Source organism: Oncorhynchus mykiss, chromosome 31 (genome assembly GCF_013265735.2).
Source record: "Oncorhynchus mykiss isolate Arlee chromosome 31, USDA_OmykA_1.1, whole genome shotgun sequence".
Taxonomy (NCBI): domain Eukaryota; kingdom Metazoa; phylum Chordata; class Actinopteri; order Salmoniformes; family Salmonidae; genus Oncorhynchus; species Oncorhynchus mykiss.
In genome coordinates, this window is record NC_050571.1 from 7,850,657 (window position 1) to 7,871,536 (window position 20,880).

A 20,880-nucleotide genomic window follows, 5' to 3' on the forward strand; every position below is an offset into this window, starting at 1 on the left:
TAGGCCTACCATAATGTGTTGGGAGAAGTAGGCCTACCAGAATACATCATGTCACTAATGTCTTGCCCACATGGCAAAATAAATAAATATATAAATATTTCACTGCCTCCTTCAGTTTTCTGCTGTTACCATGGTGATCTGAGCCTATCGAACGTTTCTAGAACATATGTTAGGTATGGGCAAATGTTCTCATTAGACAAAAAACTGCCCAGTCATGGTGATGATTATAGATTGTTTGTATAGAACATTTGTCTGTTATTGCAAGAACATTCTTAAGAACACATTTAGCTCAGTTCTTTAAAAGGTTCCTATAATGTTTCATTATGTTTTGGGAACAGTTTGGTGAGAACAATGTGGGGACATCACAAAATATATGTTCCCAAAACACAAAAAAAAACGATACAGTTTCTTTTAGGGTGCAAAAAAAACATTCACCTGACTTTACAAGAACGTTTCCAGAACACATGTTGTCAGTCTTTAAAGGTTCCCAGAATGTTGTTTCATTCGGTTGTGGGAATATGTGGACATGACGACGAGATTGTTCCCAAAACACGATGGATAGCATTTAGTCCTACAAAAAAAAAACGTATTTTCCTTTACACTTCATATATTGACTATCTGTACATAGGGTTTAAACCTGCAATGTTTGGTTCCCAAGTCAGGTCTGTCATCCTCTGCGCCACCAGGGAAGCTTATTTTTCAGTATGGCAGATCATGAATTCCATGCGTATTTTTTCGCCTTCTCGGAAGGCAAATGACCAAGGGAAATACTGGTAAGTGGTTTATTCACTATCATTTCACTCACCCATGTTTATAAGGTATTTTATTTACAATGATGGCCTACGAACACTGCCTCGTTGAGGGGCAGAACGACAGATTTTTTTTTTTTTACCTTGTCACCTCGGGGATTCGATCTTGCAACCTTTCACTCTAACCACTAGGCTACCTGCCGAATTCAATACTACGAGTGCTGATCTAGATCACTTTAGCTCGCGAAAACCTTTCTTCTCCGAATGTAGTGTTTTCAGCGGTGACATCCGCCCACGGCTACAGTTGGTGTAATATATTTTTTACTTTAAAGATTATTTTGAACTACAATTCCGACGGTGTGTTTTAACATTTAGAAATGTCAATAATCATCGTTTTCAAACTGGTTTTCGAAAGTGATGATTTCAAAATAATATTTAAAGTAAAAATATATTACACCAACTGTAGCAGTTTGGCACAGATTCATATACTGTGTGTGCCTCCAGTTGGCTGGCACACAGATGTTCAGAGCATGCTAGATAGCTAATTAGCACTGATGGCTGCCTGTGTCTTCCTTAAACAAGTGATGTAAACATGGAGTTATCGCTGTGCTGGTACACTAACCCCACTAACCCTATGTGTAGTAATTTAAGTAATTTAACCTTTTGCTAATGTGAAAGATATGATCCTTATGTTTCCCAAAACCGTACCCACCAATTAGACCTTTATGGTAGAGTGGCCAGATGGAAGCCACTCCTCAGTAAAAGGCACATAACAGCCCACTTGGAGTTTACCAAAAGGCATCTAAAGGACTCTCAGACCCTGAGAAACAAGATTCTCTGGTCTGATGAAACCAAGACTCTTTGGCCTGAATGCCAAATGTCACATCTGGAGGAAACCTGGCACCATCCCTATGGTGAAGCATGGTGGTGGCAGCATCATGCTGTGGGGATGTTTTTCAGCGGCAGGGACTGGGAGACTAGTCAGGATCGAGGGAAAGATGAGCGGAGCAACCTACAGAGAAATCCTTGATGAAAACCTGCTCCAGAGCGCTCAGGACCTCAGACTGGGGTGAAGGTTCACCTTCCAACAGGACAACGACCCTAAGACACAGCCAAGATAACGCAGGAGTGGCTTTGAGACAAGTATCTGAATGTCCTTGAGTGGCCCAGTCAGAGCCTGGACTTGAACCCGATCTCTGGAGAGACCTGGAAATAGCTGTGCAGCGACAATCCCCATCCAACCTGACAGAGCTTGAGAGGATCTGCAGAGAAGAATGGCAGAATCATATGAATACAAGTTATTTAAAGGAAACCCTATCAAACTAAAATCACATTTCATAAGACATTCAACACGTGATGAAGAAAAGAGTACAGAGATGAGGACCGATGCAAAGCCAAGTGTACAGAGAGAGATAAGAGAGAGTAAAAGGGATCCGAGGAAAAGTCAAATTGTACACACACACTGACAGACAGGACAGACAGAGAGACAGAGAGACAGAGAGAGACAGAGAGACAGAGAGACAGAGAGAGAAGCATTACCACTCCTTAGTGCATCCAGCCAATACTCTTGGGTAGTACATGTAGGCTGAGTACGACAGACAAAGGCTCCTCCAACATGGCCTTTTCATTTATTTAAAGCTGCATTTCGCTCCAGCCTTTAACAACGTTCCACCCATGTGAGAGAGAACTGCCTTCCCCTTGTTGAGTGAAACGTGAGGAATGGGAGCACTGCAGTTACTCTGTCTGGAAAATGGAAGAATACAGACTGAAACAGGGAGGGACTTGTCCCTGGGCTTGTCCGATAAGAAACACCCAATTTCCATAGCGAAACGAATGAAAATGTTTTCCGTTGTGTGCCCTAATGAACACGACCCAACTCTTTCCAGACCCACTCAGGCATCAGTGATAAACGGACGGAGCAGGCAGGGGAAAGCCCAGAGAGACACCAGAACATGTAAACAAAACAAAAAAAACAGGAGACGGGCAACACCGACTGAAGGACGCCTCGGGCATCAGAGAGGCTCATCTAGTTGCAGATTGGAAAATTTAAATGCCTTTTTTTTTTTTACTTTGATTTTAATGTGTGTGTTGTGCCTTTAGCTCCCCACCCTCAAACAAGAAAAATAAATAATAATAATAAAGATTTGGTCACAAAAAAAAGAAAGGAATGGAAAAAGTTGTCAATGGTTCAATAGGTAATGCAACATGATATCACAGGAAAATGTAATCCTGACATGTTTTTGCAAAAAGGTCCATTGTTTTCCTCAATACATTGCAGTCAATGGGAAAAGATGTCACAGGGATGATCTTTTTCCTGTTTATGTATATCTGTCTCTCTCTACCTCATCTTTATCCAACCCTCATTCTCTTCTCTCACCCTCCGTCCCTCTCTCACTCTCCCCCTTCGCTCTCCCTCTCTTTCCCTCCCTCTCTCTCCCATCCCTCCTTCACCCTCTCTCCCCCTTCCCTCCTCTCTCTCCCCATCCGTCCTTCACTCACTCTCCCCCTTCCCTCTTCTCTCCCCATCCCTCCTTCACTCACTCTCCCCATTCTCTCTCCCTCCTTCTTTCCCTGCCTCCCCCTCCCCTCTCTCACTCTCCCTCCCCTCTCACACCTCTTGTCTGGCTGTTGACTCTCTCTCCCCCCTCTCCCTTCTCTCTCTCTCCCTCCTGCCCTTCCATTCTTTTTCCCTCCCCCTCCTCTCTCTCCCTCTCCTCCCCCTCTTTCTCCATCCCTCCTTCCCCTTCTCTCCACCTCCCTCACTCTCCCCCTTTTCTCTCTCTCCCGCCCTCCATTCTCTGCCTCCCCCTCCTCTCATCTCTCTCCCGCATACAGGCCGACAGATGGACAGACAGGCAGACAGACAAACAGGCTGGCAGGCAGGCAGACTGAGCTAATATGACTAATTTCACAGTGAGCTAAGACGCTAATATTTGTGTAAACTCTACCTAGTTGTCACCGAGTAGGCTAATACCCCATTTAATGGGTGCACACTCCACAGGTAAGGCTATACAGTGCATATACCGTATGTATGCCCCCAATGCAATTATCCTGTCTAATAAATCCACAGTGGGATTTGAACAATTTGTCTGTTTATTGTAAAATGTATTAATTATTGTATTTATTTGTAAGTTATATTACAACATAACAACCTTATCTAGTCCAAATTCCACTATTGTGGCTAATCCTCATTGTGTCAAGCTTCACACAGGTGCAGCTGGCCACCTGACTGACTGGCATATCTATACGCGACTATTTACCAGTTGTGCACTCTCAAGCTCCAAGAGTCGACTTTTGTTTGTTTGCGAGATGTCTGTAGACACCGCAGAAGTTGCGGGCGGTTTTAAAATTGTATTTTTTCCAAGCATCTTACAAACACTGTCAGCAGCGCCTCTAGTTGCCTCTTGAACCGACTCCGAGCTGGGGTCGTTCGTTTCACACCTCAGGCCCTCCGCCTGGGCTGCGAGAGGGCGGAGAACCGTTAGAGAGAGAGATGAATGTGCTGCCAACAGACAAATCCGGGAGGCAAATCCGGTTGGCGCAGGCGAACCTAATGATTCAACTCGTTTGGACAGAGGGCAGGTACTATTAAAACGCACTCAGATCGGGAATATAAGCGTTCTGACCTTTGATCAACGCTGGGAGCAATATTTGGTTGTTAGGGAAAATGTATGGGAATAAAAAGTACATACATTTCTTTAGGAATGTAGTGAAGTAAGAGTTGTCAAAAATATAAATAGTGAAGTACTACTTAAAGTAGTGCTTTCAAGTATTTTTTACATAAGTAGTTTACACCACTCCCTAGTTGTCTTGTTGTGTGTTCTGTCAGAGAAATATTCCTCTCGAGTCGCATTTAAAGTTACGAGTTCCAAAGAAAGGGAAACCTGCATTCTGACAAGCAGTCGATGCACAACAATTCATGCAATCGCGGGGAAAACAGACGTTCTGATGGCCTTTGTTAAAGAGTGGGGTTTCCCAGCTTTCCACTACGTTATTTCTCAACTCCTAAATATGCGCGAACTGCACCATTTTAAACCCGGAGTTTTTAGCAGCGACATTTTTAAGCACGTTACCACTTGCAATTGGCTGTGAGCGCTGCTGACTATTTTAAAACCGCCCGCAAGGGGAGAGTGGGGCTAAATGTAACACGGGTCAATTGTAGGGTAACATGGGGTAAAACGCCACCCTACCTCCCAAAAATGTTTGGGGGAGTGACTTAAAAAAAAATATTGTGATGAGACAGGTGACAGTTTTCGTTGAGCAAGAGTAATGGCAACCAGGGAAAGTGTTGGTGAGGGAAATGGTGACATTCAGTGGTTTCTGTGAGAAGTACAGGCAGTGGATCTATTACCCTAACAGGTAGACAGACCTACCTAATATTCACTGTGTTTATGCAGGTTTTTTGGGAGGACATAAATTCATCATTAGGATGCTAACTAGTTAAAATATCACATTTGGGATCTAGCTAATGATTAGCCAATTATGATGAATACAGATAGACAACCCCATGCTTCAGCCTATTTATTTATAGCTACTATGCTGCATCAGTTAGGCTACAGGAGATTGTGGTTCTTGCTAATAGCATACCTGATCATCTGGACCATGCACAGGCTATATACATGGTCAAAATATGTCAATTAAACTTTAACAAAGAATTTTACCAATATATTATTGGGAGTTATTTCTGGAGGCGGAAATTATATTTTAAATAGTGTCAGCATCATTTTAATTTAATTTATTTTGGAGTTGAATTGAATGAGTAGTTCCAATTGAATCAGTACTATGTGCAGATTGGTATGTATCTTCTTCCCCCAGGGAACAACAGTGTGCAGTACTAGGAGCAGATGTAATATTGCTCTTGACAAGTAGAGCATGCTACAACCTGCCTGTTCTTATACTGTCCCAGAATCACAGAGTGGAGTCCAGACAACATCTCTGACCAGTCTATCACAGTGCCATCCGTTTTGTCACCAAAGCCCCATACACTACCCACCATTGCGACCTGTACACTCTCGTTGGTTGGCCCTCGCTTCATACTCGTCGCCAAACCCACTGGCTACAGGTTATCTACAAGTCTCTGCTAGGTAAATCCCCGCCTTATCTCAGCTCACTGGTCACCATAGCAGCACCCACTCGTAGCACGCGCTCCAGCAGGTATATCTCACTTGGTCACCCCCAAAGCCAATTCCTCCTTTGGTCGACTTTCCTTCCAGTTCTCTGCTGCCCATGACTGGAACGAATTGCAAACATTTCTGAAGCTGGAGACTCACATCTCCCTCACTAGCTTTAAGCACCAGCTGTCAGAGCATTTTACAGATCACTGCACCTGTACATAGCCCATCTGTAAACAGCCCATCTGTAAACAGCCCATCTGTAAACAGCCCATCTATCTACCTCATCCCCATACTGTTTTTTATTTATTTTGCTCCTTTGCACCCCAGTATCTCTACCTGCACATTCATCTTCTGCCAATCTACCATTCCAGTGTTTAATTGCTATATTGTAATTACTTCGCCACCATGGCCTATTTATTTCCTTAACTTACCTCATTTACACTCACTGTATATAGACTTTTTGTTTTCTTTTGTTCTACTGTATTATGGACTGTATGTTTTGTTTATTCCATGTGTAACTCTGTGTTGTTGTATGTGTTGAATTGCTACGCTTTATCTTGGCCAGGTCGCAGTTGCAAATGAGAACTTGTTCTCAACTGGCCTACCTGGTTAAATAAAGGTGTTCTCAACTGGCCTACCTGGTTAAATAAAGGTGTTCTCAACTGGCCTACCTGGTTAAATAAAGGTGTTCTCAACTAGCCTACCTGGTTAAATAAAGGTGTTCTCAACTAGCCTACCTGGTTAAATAAAGGTGAAAAAATAAATAAAAAAAGAGCTTCATTCATAATAGTTAACACAACAGTGGAGGCTGGTGGGAGGAGCTATAAGAAGGACGGCTCATTGTGTAATGGCTGGAATGGAATTAATGGTACGGTATCAAACATATGGAAACCACGTTTGATTATAATGAGCCCGTCCTTCTTATAGCTCCTCCCACCAGCCTCCACTGAAATACAACATGGTTTAAATTGATTCAGCGCCATCGGCAAGATGTCACTGAGAAAACTGTCCGTTAACCCACTGTTCCTAGGCCGTCATTGTTTACACTGTTGTCTCTTTTCAGCAGCTGGTAAGGATCCATCAAGGAGACGACACCTCTCGTCTTTGCCAGTAACCCTCCTGACCAGAACCAACACCACAGAACTAACATGACCTTCTATCTGACATGGTGCACAATACAAGGTAGAGGATGCCATTTTGGACAGACCCTGATGCTGTCTGTCTGTTGAAGTGCTCTCTCTCAGGTTGCTGACCACTCACAGCTGCAGACAGTCAACACCTCATTCCAATAGACTGACGCATTTTGGCACAACAACAAAAAAACGTTCAGAACGTCCTCATTGAATATAGTAACTAGGCAACGTTTAATCTGGTCAACAGATGACTGACATCTGCAAAGGGGGGAGGGGTCTCTTGTTTTATTCCTTTGATTGGTTTTGTCAACTGACCTTTGTATTCATTAGCTTGATTGTCCTATTTCATGTCAACTCCTTGTCACGTCAAATGTTTGGCTTGACAATGAGCAAGAGGACAAAACACTGACACTCAGGCTGTATTCATTCCACTATGGAAAGTTTATTTTAAACTTTTCTGACAGGACCAAAAGTTTTTTTTACAGGTATTGTTTCCTACTTGCCGGCAAGCTAAAAGTAACGTCGGTGTGACCACTTCCAGAAGTAATGGAGACAACAGTAGATTCGTTTGTCATTTTCTGTGATTGTACATTGAAGTTAACTTATTTAAAATCAGATATCACCTGTTGTTTTAGCATTTATGGAACAAATACCTTGTCATTCTCACCGGAATCCATTTTATACTGGAATTTTCTAGGGGCTTTATAGCTTAAATGGAATATACTGAGATCGGTGTTGTTAATCTTACAATTACAATCAACGCATCGAATGTGACTGAAAATACTGAAGTGGGTCATTTCTTATAGGTTGGTGCGCCTTTCCCCAGTTTAGGGCTGGATTCAATCCATAATTATTTTTATTTTTTTTAAATCGCTGAAGATCCGCGTTAAAATGAAGTTAATTTCCGTTTGAGCCGAGATACGCAGCATCTACGGTGAAAGCAGTCTCTGCGACTGCGGGAACATTGCCTTTTGTCAAATCGCGCTACAAAGCGGATCGACAGTGCTACGTATTGACTGAATAGAGCCCCTACACTAACACTATAGTAAGTGTGAAAACATTAAAGAAGGGAAACACAGATGCGATAGGTTGTTTTCCCACCAGCGGAGTACAGTTCGTATTGGTCTGTCTTTCCTGGACAGCCGAGATGAATATTCCTGATAGTAAACCCGTCCGCGTAGTACATACCAACAAAGACATGCATGCTGAGCTCTGATAACAGCAACGTTACATTTCAATGGTTTATTCTGCAGTATGTACAGGTCATCCCTAGTAAAACTATTTTTTTTTACAGTATGTACAGGTTAAATCAACCCAATTTCTTATTAAGTTATAATGCTCACGCCTGCAGCAAAATATTGATATCCCAGAGAGGGTATTAAGTCGTCCATCACTCGGGACTCTATGGCTACACCCTATTCCCTAGGTAGTGCACTACTTGGACCAGACACCTATGCACTACATAGGGAATAGGGTACCATTACAGACAAAGCCAGATTGAAATTTAACATTGCTTCCTTTAAGTCAATGGGTCAGACCTCCCTGTAACACGGTCTGACAAGCTGGACAATAAGGAGGATCAATTTTATTGTCACGGGGGAAAGCAGAAGAAAAAGTAATCTTTCACAGTTGGAAGGACAAGTACCAGTGACCTGAGATTTAGAAACACTGTTCACTTTGTTGTCACTGAACAAGAACTCAGGACAGGTGTGTATATGAAAAAGTCCAGTCTCAGGCCAGGTGTGTATTTGAAGAAGTCTGGTCTCAGGCCAGGTGTGTATTTGAAGAAGTCTGGTCTCAGGCCAGGTGTGTATTTGAAGAAGTCTGATCTCAGGCCAGGTGTATATTTGAAGAAGTCTGGTCTCAGGCCAGGTGTGTATTTGAAGAAGTCTGGTCTCAGGCCAGGTGTGTATTTGAAGAAGTCTGGTCTCAGGCCAGGTGTGTATTTGAAGAAGTCCGGTCTGTGTGTTGAATATGACTCCTCAGTATTGGGTAAACGGGAGGGGGAGGGGGGGGACGACAAAACCTGCATATGGATCATAAGATGTCAGGTAGTATTTTCTAATCTTACTTTTATGTGTTCCAACAACAACAACAAAAAGGTTGTGGAACAACAAGTTGGTCCTTCCTCCTCTCTCTTGGCTGTCTGAGTTTAAACAACACAAAACACAGAGTCAGGAGGAGAAAGGAGAGAAATAAAATACAGCTATAATTATTAATTGGTCATCAAATGTATTGATTGATAAGTCAGTTCCCAGAATGCACCAGTTGGCATGTTTTAGTGGTCAGGAGGAGGGGGTGTGGTCTCGAGTTTGCGGAGACGACGGCGCCTCAGCTCTGAAGGGTTGGGCTCTCCGTCTTCCCCGACTTCCTCTCCATCCCCCTGGTCTTCACTGTCGCTCAACGTGGTAGAGTCTGGCTGGGAGAAACCTGTGGCCCCATTCACAGCTTCAGGTTCAGCGGCTGGAGAGAAGAGACATAGGAGTGAAACTAAAGGGAGAAAATGTGTCTACAGTGTATTTTTTTTACATTTTTTATATGGCGCTTTAAAATCCCACTAACAGCTAGTCCGGATTCCTAACTGAATAATTCTGTTTCACAATATCTGTCAGTCAATGGGAAGACTTACCTGACAGTCGTTCTCCTGGGTTTCTGCACTAGTGGAGACTTAGTGCCTTCGGAAAGTATTCAGACCCCTTGACATTTTCCATATTTTTTTAAAATAAATTACCAACATCTTCTAAAAACCTGTTTTCGCTTGTCATTATGGTGTATTGTGTGTAGAAAAACGTTTTTCTTTCTTTCTTTCATCCATTTTAGAATAAGGCTGTAACTTAACAAAATGTAGGTGGGGGTGGTGGGTGGGGGTGGGGGGGGGGGAATCAAGAATGCACTGCACCTGTACTGCTCTGAGAGTCGTTCTCCTGGTTCTCCTGGGTTTCTGCACTAGTGGAGGGAGGAGATGATCCGCTGGCCTCTCCAGCCGCGCTGCTGGTTTCTGACTGAGGAGGACTGAGGAGCAAAGGAGTAGCATGATAATCATATGCCAAACAATAAGGTAAATGTTGACCCACTACAGAAAGATGTGGTTTTCCCCCATATAAAAATGAAAACGAGGCATCATTACATGAGTGTGGCGACGGTGGTGAGGTATTGGTCGATGTTGAGCATGGCAGCGTCCAGTAGAGTGTGGATGTTGTGGAGACACTGCAGTCTGGCCTCCAGGCCTCTACGGCCCTCCTGCTCCAGCTCCCTCAGCTCAGCCTCTGACATGGTGGACAGGGCCGGGGGAGGAGGGGGCATGGATGACACTGGAACAGAGCACACAGCATGACAAGGTTATTCAAGATGCCAGCCTTACAGATTTGTGAACAGCCCTCCCCCGGCAACAGCCCTCCCCCCGGCAACTTGGTAAATAAGAATGTTGAAAATGGTGGCCAATCTACAGTATATCATGGAGGCTTCATTTTTAAGTGAAGGAGTAAGAATGACTCTAGCTCTTACCAAACGGTGGAGGTGGTGGTGGCATAGTCAGCCACGGAGCTGAGGGGAATGGTGGGAAGGAGTGGAAGGGGAACCCAGGCATAGGGCCTCCTGGAGCAGGAGCAGCACCGACTGTACTGGCCCCAGTGGTGCCTGATTCACACAAAGAGAAATTATGACTTCAATGTTCACAGAATGTTAGGATGGACACTTTAGGGCTGGTCTCCCAGACCCAGAGGAAGTCTAGTCCTGGACCAAAAAAGCATGCTCAATTGAGAATCTCTATTGAATGTGCCATTTTGTCATCTAGGTCCGGGAAACTACTTCTTCAATTGGTTAATAGCTAGCTATTATAATAGAATGTCAAAATGCCAGTCCAAGTACCAGAGAGGAGAAACGACACTCACCAGCTCCCTGAGTCTGAGCTGCCTCTGTGGCCCCTGGGGTCTCTGTGGCGCCAGCGGCACCAGCAGGGGGGGCCGCTCCAGGGAAGGGCCCCCAGAAAGGAAACAGCCCTGGGGGGAAGTGGGGCATCATTCCAGGGCCAACTAGAGGAGACAAGAGGGAGACGCATGTCAGTCAGCTGCTTGCTTGGGAGTCAACCCAGTTTATATCTAGTAACTTAATGAAACTATTACTAGATTCCTATAAGATACACAGTAACTTCCTGAAACCATTACTAGGTTAGTATCAGATACACAGTAACTTCCTGAAACCATTAATAGGTTAGTATCAGATACACAGTAACTTCCTGAAACCATTACTAGGTTCCTATAAGATACAGTAACTTCCTGAAACCATTACTAGGTTAGTATCAGATACACTACATGGCCAAAAGTATGTGAATGTCCCTTCAAATTTGTGGATTTGGCTATTTCAGCCTCACCTGTTGCTGACAGGTGTATAAAGTCGGGCATACAGCCATGCAATCTCCATAGACAAATATTGGAAGTAAAATGGCCTTACTGGAGAGCTCAGCGACTTTCAACGTGGCACCGTCATAGGATGCCATATTTCTAACAAGTCAGTTCGTCAAATTTCTGCCCTCCTAGAGCTGCCCAGGTCAACTGTAAGTGTTGTTATTGTGAAGTGGAAACGTCTAGGAGCAACAACGGCTCAGCTGCAAAGTGGTAGGCTACACAAGCTCACAGAACAGGACCGCAGAGTGCTTAAACACATAAAACTTGTCTGTTCTCGGATGCAACTCTCACTACAGAGATCCAAACTGTCTCTGGAAGCAACGTCAGTACAATAACTGTTCGTCTGCAGCTTCATGAAATGGGTTTCCATGGCCGAGCAGTCGCACACAAGCCTAAGATCACCATGCTCAATGCCAAGCGTCGGCTGGAGTGGTGTAAAGCTCACCGCCATTGGACTCTGGAGCAGTGGAAACGTGTTCTCTGGAGTGATGAATCACGCTTCACCATCTGGCAGTCCGACGGACTAATCTGGGTTTGGCAGATGCCAAGAGAACGCTACCTGCCCCAATGCATAGTGCCAACTGTAATGTTTGGTGGAGGAGGCATAATGGTCTGAGGATGTTTTTTAATGGTTCGGGCTTTGCCCCTAAGTTCCAGTGAAGGGAAATATTAACGCTACAGCATACAATGACATTCTAGACGATTCTGTGCTTACAACTTTATGGTAACAGGCCCTTTCCTGTTTCAGCATGACAATGCCCCTGTGAACAAAGAAGCGAGGTCCATACAGAATTTGTGTCGAGATTGGGGTGGAAGAACTTGACTGGCCTGCACAGAGCCCTGACCTCAACCCCATCTAAAACCTTTGGGATGAATTGGAAAGCTGACTGCGAGCCAGAGGCCTAATCGCCCAACATCAGTGCCCGACCTCACTAATGCTCTTGTGGCTGAATGGAAGCAAGTCCCCACAGCAATGTTCCAACATCTAGTGGAAGGCCTTCCCAGAAGAGTGGAGGCTGTTTATAGCAGCAAAAGGGGGACCAACACCATATTAATGCCCATGATTTTGGAATGAGAGGTTCGACAAGCAGGTGTCCACATACTTTTGAGTTGAGGTCTATTGGTGATAGGTGGGATGGGCTGAGGGGTGGGATTAAAGAGCTGAGGTCTATTGCTGATAGGTGGGATGGGCTGAGAGGTGGGATTAAAGACCTGAGGCCTATTGGTGATAGGTGGGATGGGCTGAGGGGTGTGATTAAAGAGCTGAGGTCTATTGGTGATGGGTGGGATGGGCTGAGAGAGGCTGAGGGGTGGGATTAAAGAGCTGAGGTCTATTGGTGATAGGTGGGATGGGCTGAGAGAGGCTGAGAGGTGGGATTAAAGAGCTGAGGTCTATTGGTGATAGGTGGGATGGGCTGAGAGTGGCTGAGGGGTGGGATTAAAGAGCTGAGGTCTATTGGTGATAGGTGGGATGGGCTGAGAGAGGCTGAGGGGTGGGATTAAAGAGCTGAGGTGTATTGGTGATAGGTGGGATGGGCTGAGAGAGGCTGAGAGGTGGGATTAAAGAGCTGAGGTCTATTGGTGATAGGTGGGATGGGCTGAGAGTGGCTGAGGGGTGGGATTAAAGAGCTGAGGTCTATTGGTGATAAGTGGGATGGGCTGAGAGGTGGGATTAAAGAGCCGAGGTCTATTGGTGATAGGTGGGATGGGCTGAGAGGTGGGATTAAAGAGTTGAGGTCTATTGGTGATAGGTGGGATGGGCTGAGGGGTGGGATTAAAGAGCTGAGGTCTATTGGTGATAGGTGGGATGGGCTGAGAGGTGGGATTAAAGAGCTGAGGCCTATTGGTGATAGGTGGGATGGGCTGAGGGGTGTGATTAAAGAGCTGAGGTCTATTGGTGATAGGTGGGATGGGCTGAGAGAGGCTGAGAGGTGGGATTAAAGAGCTGAGGTCTATTGGTGATAGGTGGGATGGGTTGAGGGGTGTGATTAAAGAGCTGAGGTCTATTGGTGATAGGTGGGATGTGCTGAGAGTGGCTGAGGGGTGGGATTAAAGAGCTGAGGTCTATTGGTGATAGGTGGGATGGGCTGAGAGAGGCTGAGAGGTGGGATTAAAGAGCTGAGGTCTATTGGTGATAGGTGGGATGGGTTGAGGGGTGTGATTAAAGAGCTGAGGTCTATTGGTGATAGGTGGGATGGGCTGAGGGGTGGGATTAAAGAGCTGAGGTCTATTGGTGATAGGTGGGATGGCTGAGAGGCGGGATTAAAGAGCTGAGGTCTATTGGTGATAGGTGGGAGGGGCAGAGAGGCGGGATTAAAGAGCTGAGGTCTATTGGTGATAGGTGGGATGGGCTGAGAGAGGCTGAGGGGTGGGATTAAAGAGCTGAGGTCTATTGGTGATAGGTGGGATGGGCTGAGGGGTGGGATTAAAGATCTGAGGTCTATTGGTGATAGGTGGGATGGGCTGAGAGAGGCTGAGGGGTGGGATTAAAGAGCTGAGGTCTATTGGTGATAGGTGGGAGGGGCAGAGAGGCGGGATTAAAGAGCTGAGGTCTATTGGTGATAGGTGGGATGGGCTGAGAGGCGGGATTAAAGAGCTGAGGTCTATTGGTGATAGGTGGGATGGGCTGAGAGGCGGGATTAAAGAGCTGAGGTCTATTGGTGATAGGTGGGATGGGCTGAGGGAGGCGGGATTAAAGAGCTGAGGTCTATTGGTGATAGGTGGGATGGGCTGAGAGGCGGGATTAAAGAGCTGAGGTCTATTGGTGATAGGTGGGATGGGCTGAGAGGTGGGATTAAAGAGCTGAGGTCTATTGGTGATAGGTGGGATGGGCTGAGAGAGGCTGAGGGGTGGGATTAAAGAGCTGAGGTCTATTGGTGATAGGTGGGATGGGCTGAGGGGTGGGATTAAAGATCTGAGGTCTATTGGTGATAGGTGGGATGGGCTGAGAGAGGCTGAGGGGTGGGATTAAAGAGCTGAGGTCTATTGGTGATAGGTGGGATGGGCTGAGAGAGGTTGAGGGGTGGGATTAAAGATCTGAGGTCTATGGTGATAGGTGGGATTAAAGAGCTGGTGTTTGGTAATGTATTATTGTTATGTGACTGCTTTATATAAAAGTATCATAGCAAAAAAGCTGTAAAAAAAAAAGTGAATATATTTGTGCTCCAAAAAGGGGTTAATAAATTAAACTAAAATACATTTAAAATTATTTTTTAATCAATGAATGAAACTACATTTGACGTTAGACAATGGGCGTGTTGTTCTGTGTGATGCTACCCACCGTTCCCAGGTGGACCAGGGACAGGGGCGTTGACAGGTGCTGCCGGGGCAGGAGGCTGGGCAGGCGCTGGGGCGGGAGGCTGGTTGGGGTTAGAGGCCCGGAGGACATCCATACGACATGTAGGACACGTCTGCTGTCTCTGGAACCAGGAGCGAAGGCAACTGGGACACAAAATGAAGGAAAAAGGTTAGTTAGCTACACAGAGTCTGGAACCAGGAGCGAAGGCAACTGGGACACAAAATGAAGGAAAAGGTTAGTTAGCTACACAGAGTCTGGAACCAGGAGCGAAGGCAACTGGGACACAAAATGAAGGAAAAGGTTAGTTAGCTACACAGAGTCTGGAACCAGGAGCGAAGGCAACTGGGACACAAAATGAAGGAAACGGTTAGTTAGTTACACAGAGTCTCTGGAACGAAGGCAACTGGGACACAAAATGAAGGAAAAGGTTAGTTAGCTACACAGAGTCTGGAACCAGGAGCGAAGGCAACTGGGACACAAAATGAAGGAAAAGGTTAGTTAGTTACACAGAGTCTGGAACCAGGAGCGAAGGCAACTGGGACACAAAATGAAGGAAAAGGTTAGTTAGCTACACAGAGTCTGGAACCAGGAGCGAAGGCAACTGGGACACAAAATGAAGGAAACGGTTAGTTAGTTACACAGAGTCTCTGGAACGAAGGCAACTGGGACACAAAATGAAGGAAACGGTTAGTTAGTTACACAGAGTCTCTGGAACGAAGGCAACTGGGACACAAAATGAAGGAAAAGGTTAGTTAGCTACACAGAGTCTGGAACCAGGAGCGAAGGCAACTGGGACACAAAATGAAGGAAAAGGTTAGTTAGTGACATAAAAAGCAGAAAACCAACAGGACCAGCAAAAACACTAATGGGACAGAAATGGTGATGAAATGTATTCATATTTTTATTTAACCTTTATTTATCTAGGCAAGTCAGTGAAGAACAAATTCTTATTTTCAATGACGGCCTAGAAACAGTGGGTTAACTGCCTGTTCAGGGGTAGAACCACAGATTTGTACCTTGTCAGCTCGGGGGTTTGAACTTACAACCTTCCGGTTACTAGTCCAACGCTCTAATCACTAGGCTACCCTGCCGCCCCATATGACTAGACAAATGTACAAAAAAAAAAGAAAAATTATATATATACACAACACACACATATGTATTTTCTCATTTCTGATACCGTTCTGTCTAAAACAGGAATAGTATAGTAGTATCCATAAAATACCTTGCGTGGAAGATATGGTTGCAGGGAAGTTTCTTGGCTCCAGTCACCATCTCTTCACGACAGATGATACACACGTTGTCTGAAGCCAGCAGATCTTCAGGAGTGGCATCTGGGTAACTGCAGAGATACACAGAGTTAATAGACCATGGACTAGTCCATCAATGTTTAGTTAAAAAAATATATATATTAATCCTAATAAAATGATGAATATGGTAAGAGGAATGTTTTTTTCTTCCATTGTGGAGACACAAAATAACATTAAAAAAATAGATGCATAGCACACTCACAGTGTATTCATGTTGCGGATAGCGCGCCGTGACATTATTGCATCCGTAACAGCTTTCTTGAACTGCCTAAAGAATAGAATCCAGAAATTCAAGTGTTCTAATGGTTACACCTGCCTCTAATAACAACAAAACGATAAGAGAAGACAATCTGTTGGCCAGGTAACATATGGAGTCTTCAAAGAGCCCTGGCTTCCAGGTCTAAGAATTTAGAATGGTATCTTTATTTTAGGGTTTAGAGCAGCTGTGTTGCTCACCTCATAGCCAGGTACATGGGCCGGATGGCAAATAGGGGGAAGGTGTGCACCTTTATCATGATGGTCATGAACGCCATGTACAGGAGGACCTTGATGAAACCTGGGGGGGGGGGGGGGGATTTTAATGTCTTAAGCATCCCACTTCAGTGTGTGTGTGAGATATATATATATATACATACATATACATACACACACACACAAAAGTTTGGGGTCACTTGGCAAAAACATTTCTCAGGCTATTCCATGCAAGAAATTGCAAAGAAACTGGAGCTCTCGTACAACGCTGTGTACTACTCCCTTCACAGAACAGAGCAAACTGGCCCTGACCAGAATAGAAAGAGTGGGAGGCCCCGGTGCACAACTGAGCAAGAGGACAAGTACCTTAGTGTCTAGTTTGAGAAACAGATGCCTCACAAGTCCTCAACTGGGATCTTCAGTTTCTTGGCAATTTCTCACATGGAATAGCCTTCATTTCTCAGAACAAGAATAGACTGACGAGTTTCAGAAGAAAGTTATTTGTTTCTGGCCATTTTGCGCCTGTAATCGAACCCACAAATGCTGATGCTCCAGATACTCAACTAGTCTAAAGGAGGCCAGTTTTAATGCTTCTTTAATCAGGACAACTGTTTTCAGCTGTGCTAACATAATTGCAAAAGCATTTTCTAATGATCAATTAGCCTTTTAAAATGATAAACTTGGATGAGCTAACACAACGTGCCATTGGAACACAGGAGTGATGGTTGCTGATAATGGGCCTCTGTACACCTATGTAGATATTCCATTAAAAATCTGCCGTTTCCAGCTACAATTGTCATTTACAACATTAACAATGTCTACGCTGTATTTATGATCAATTTGATGTTATTTTAAATGGAACAAAAAAATGATTTTCTTTAAAAAACAAGGACATTTCTAAGTTTCATTTTCTGAAATGTGGATCCAAGAAACTGGACTTTTAAAGTTGTACAGCAAGTATAGAGTATATTTAGTGATAACAGGCATCATACCAGTGTAGAGTATATTTAGTGATAACAGGTATCATACCAGTGTAGAGTATATTTAGTGATAACAGGTATCATACCAGTGTAGAGTATATTTAGTGATAACAGGTATCATACCAGTGTAGAGTATATTTAGTGATAACAGGTATCATACCAGTGTAGAGTATATTTAGTGATAACAGGTATCATACCAGTGTAGAGTATATTTAGTGATAACAGGCATCATACCAGTGAAGAGCTCGGTGTAGAGCATGTAGACTGCTTTGTTGTCCCAGGGGTTGTCACTCTGGAGGTCGACAGTGTGGAGGGTGTACTTGATGAAGGTGGTGAACACCATTGTCATCAGGATGGCATACTAAACAACAACAGTTATTATTTTTGGTAAGAAGAGAAGTGCGCTGAATTATTACCAACTGCTTAGATTCATCAAGTCACCAAATATTACTTCAAAAACATAATGTGGCATGCATGTACCAATAAAGCATCACATATGACTGAAATTCAAAAATGGCAACGTATAGTTTCACAAACCTCAAATCCAAAGACCAGCTGGACAGAGGCCCCTCGTGTGATGATACTGTGACAGGCATGGTTGACAAACAGGAAGTCCAGGACTCCCAGCAACAACATCAGAGCTAGGTGAGAGATGCAATGATTTAGATAGAATGACAAGTCAGTGGGTTTCTGTCCATGCCAAACCAGTCATTTTGACTAAACACACTAGTATAGGCCTTGAGGTTCTTGCCAAGATATGCCAGTTGTGTTATCAAGTTTCAAGGTCCATGTTTCAGTTTAAATGATGTGCATTCAGGACCAGGTGCAACAGTCTGATATATTTGCATATTAATTTAAGAAACACACTTGGTCCTAAAAACACCAGTTTCACATATCTGTGAATAAATCAGTCACACTCCAATAAGTAGTAACAATTAAAAGTACTGATATACACACTGTAGGGTCAATTAAAAGATAGCATAACACATACTGTACTGTAAACCACTGAAGGGCCCATTACAAGGTATTGTAAATCACTGAGTGGGCCTTTAACACCTTGAAGAGATATTACCCATACTCACAGAACACCCTGAAGTGGAAGACCCAGGATATATTAGGACTTCTCTCCATCTGAGTGAGAAGGTGGGGAAAATACCATCAGAACAGACAGACATGTGCTTTCCTTTCACATTCATTGCCACTTTATGGATGGTAAACATGTTTAAGGGTAGGGTAAACTCAATGTCTTAACCATGTGAAATATCTACACAAATGTGTTTAACATGTAACAAACAGCCTCTCACAAAGTCCACCCTGTCCTCAGCCAGCCAGTGGAAGCACTTGATGAAGAGCAGCAGGGTGAAGAGGGCAACGAAGCGGGGAGAGAAGTCATCCCTGAACACGGTAAAGGCCAGACACGTCTCTGTGACAGCATACCAGGATCGCTCTATCAGATGCTGAACAGAGAGGAAGGTGCATTTTAGTGATAACCTTTTAAAACACTATCATACTGACCCAAACGTGTACTGGCTTTGACATTTTATTTTCAGATTTTCCTTTCTGGCACGAGTCTAGTAAATATGGTGAATGCGTAACCAAGACAACACAGCTTGGCTCAGCTGTGTGTAGAGGGTATAATGGTTGCAACACAGGCGTAAGCACTAGCAGAATTACATAGAAGTCCAGTGGTAGTTCATTGAACAACACAGATCTAGAGCCCTAGCAAACCAAACAGGAGGTAAACAAATACTGAAATAACATATCATTGGTCCATACCTCCATCTCTGCAGCTCTCAGCTGCCCGAAGAAGACTTTACGCATGAACTTTCCCAACAGGAACACCAACACAAACGCCTGGATGTACAACACCTGACACGAAGAGGAGAGGGAAAGCCACGTTACAGGCCATACATCTGATAAACATATCAATCAAACAGGGGAATGTAGAGAACTAGTGTGTACTCACTGCCATACTGGGGCTACTCTTGGTGAGGTAGACCACAGTGGGGTAGAACTGGTGTTTGAGCAAGTAGGCATGGGCAATCACAGCGCCAGTCAGAGCCAGACTGGTGGCAGTCACCAGCGCTGCACGCACCATTGTGCAGGCAATATCTACAGCGATGTGGTAGGACGACAGGGCAACACAGTCAGGCCATCAGAACATAGATCAGGCGAGGACCTTGACATTTCATAATCCTGGTCGTTGGACAATACAATGTGGAAATTGTCCAATTGTTTCCTTACAACTCACTAGCTAACTAACAGCCTGTGAATATATACATGCAATTTGACAGCTGCCTAGGGTGCAAGTGTAAACAGAGAGCAATGATTGAACTAGATTGACACTTGACATCAACAAAATTACATATTCACTCAATTTGATTTAGCTTTAATTTCGCTTAAACTAAATCCTGCATTGTTGAAATGCCAAGTTGTATCTATCAAGCTGGGTAGACGTATCGGTTGGCAAGTAAACAAGACAAGCTAGTTTAACATACTAGTACCCTATTCAACTCAGCCACATAAAGCTAATACTTAGCTAGTTAAGAGTGTAGTTGAAGGGTTGTGTAAACTAATCTGGCCTGGAAGGGACTTATCTCTGCATACCCAGCTAGTTTAGCTAACGTTAACTAGCTGTCCTACTGTCACTGAAGTACGAAACTAATTTGGACAACTAGCTAGCTACCTTGCTGACGTTCGCTACTCACGATTTCCGATGGCGTTTTCGCCACGAAATTAACTTGCTGAGTTCTGATCCAAACGCCTTGATTGAGGGCGTTCACTAGGATTACAAATATATATATCGACTTCAACTATATCACGACCAATTAAGTTCCCATTCTTCAGAACATTTCTGCTGTCTAGTTTACTAACATATATACACACACACCCCAGGTGCCAAAGACGCCTGAGTCTCTCGGATACGTGTTTCTTCGGCTTGCTCTTCCGAGTTGCCACGTCACTTCCGGGGGAAATCCAAACTAGGTAAACCCAGCCGTTCAAGGGGATGATTAAACGGAGAAAAACACAAATCTGTTGGAATAGCAAGTTAACTGGCGTAATATTACAATATAAATTGTGACACTCAACCTGAAGAATTTATGTCAGTGTTGTAGCTAATAGCTAGTTAACTAACGGTCCTCAATGGGAGTGCATGGTTTTTCACACCGGCGTACCCCGGTGGCGTTTTGGCATTGGATTTGTGTACCCTGGTGACCGTTAATAGACCCATATTTTAGTAGACATGCGGTACAAAAAAAAACACGGACCAATAGATGAAGCAGAAATAATTTACCTATGGGGATCTGGCAAGTTGCCTTCCTACCACCAATCAAATGATGGGTTTTATTAACCGTAATGATTGTAGTGGCGCAACCCTTACATTTCAGCATCATAAAAGGTACACACCAATGCAGGTTTTT

At 44.2% G+C, this 20,880-nt stretch overlaps 1 protein-coding gene across 3 annotated transcripts; it reads right to left on the reverse strand.

The window, feature by feature from the left end:
• Nucleotides 1–7,468: 7,468 nt before the first annotated feature.
• Nucleotides 7,469–20,443, reverse strand: LOC110504356 (E3 ubiquitin-protein ligase synoviolin). Of its 3 annotated transcripts, none has more exons than XM_036970506.1 (16): nt 20,349–20,443; nt 19,425–19,570; nt 19,235–19,327; nt 18,763–18,915; nt 18,541–18,589; nt 17,996–18,099; nt 17,693–17,819; nt 16,464–16,563; nt 16,210–16,275; nt 15,923–16,039; nt 14,680–14,840; nt 10,887–11,027; nt 10,501–10,632; nt 10,124–10,307; nt 9,896–10,008; nt 7,469–9,459 (listed from the first exon to the last, which is right to left on the reverse strand). In XM_036970506.1, exons 2-16 carry the CDS (start codon nt 19,554–19,556, stop codon nt 9,275–9,277), a joined length of 1,857 nt encoding a protein of 618 aa, XP_036826401.1. In that variant the 5' UTR covers nt 19,557–19,570; nt 20,349–20,443; the 3' UTR covers nt 7,469–9,274. The 3 variants fall into 3 exon arrangements, with proteins under 3 accessions (XP_036826401.1, XP_036826399.1, XP_036826400.1); XM_036970504.1 differs by having other exon boundaries at nt 20,167–20,418; XM_036970505.1 differs by having other exon boundaries at nt 20,145–20,418.
• Between the last annotated feature and the right edge of the window lie 437 nt (nt 20,444–20,880).

Bases quoted from the DNA above. Each gene is read 5' to 3' on its own strand.
- LOC110504356 (XM_036970506.1), bottom strand. From the start codon at position 19,556: ATGGTGCGTGCAGCGCTGGTGACTGCCACCAGTCTGGCTCTGACTGGC. The intron at 18,100-18,540 runs GTGAGTATGGGT...TCTCTCACCTAG, and splicing joins CTTCCACTTCAGGGTGTTCT to CTCTGATGTTGTTGCTGGGA. The intron at 10,633-10,886 runs GTGAGTGTCGTT...TGTGTGAATCAG, and splicing joins AGCTCAGACTCAGGGAGCTG to GCACCACTGGGGCCAGTACA.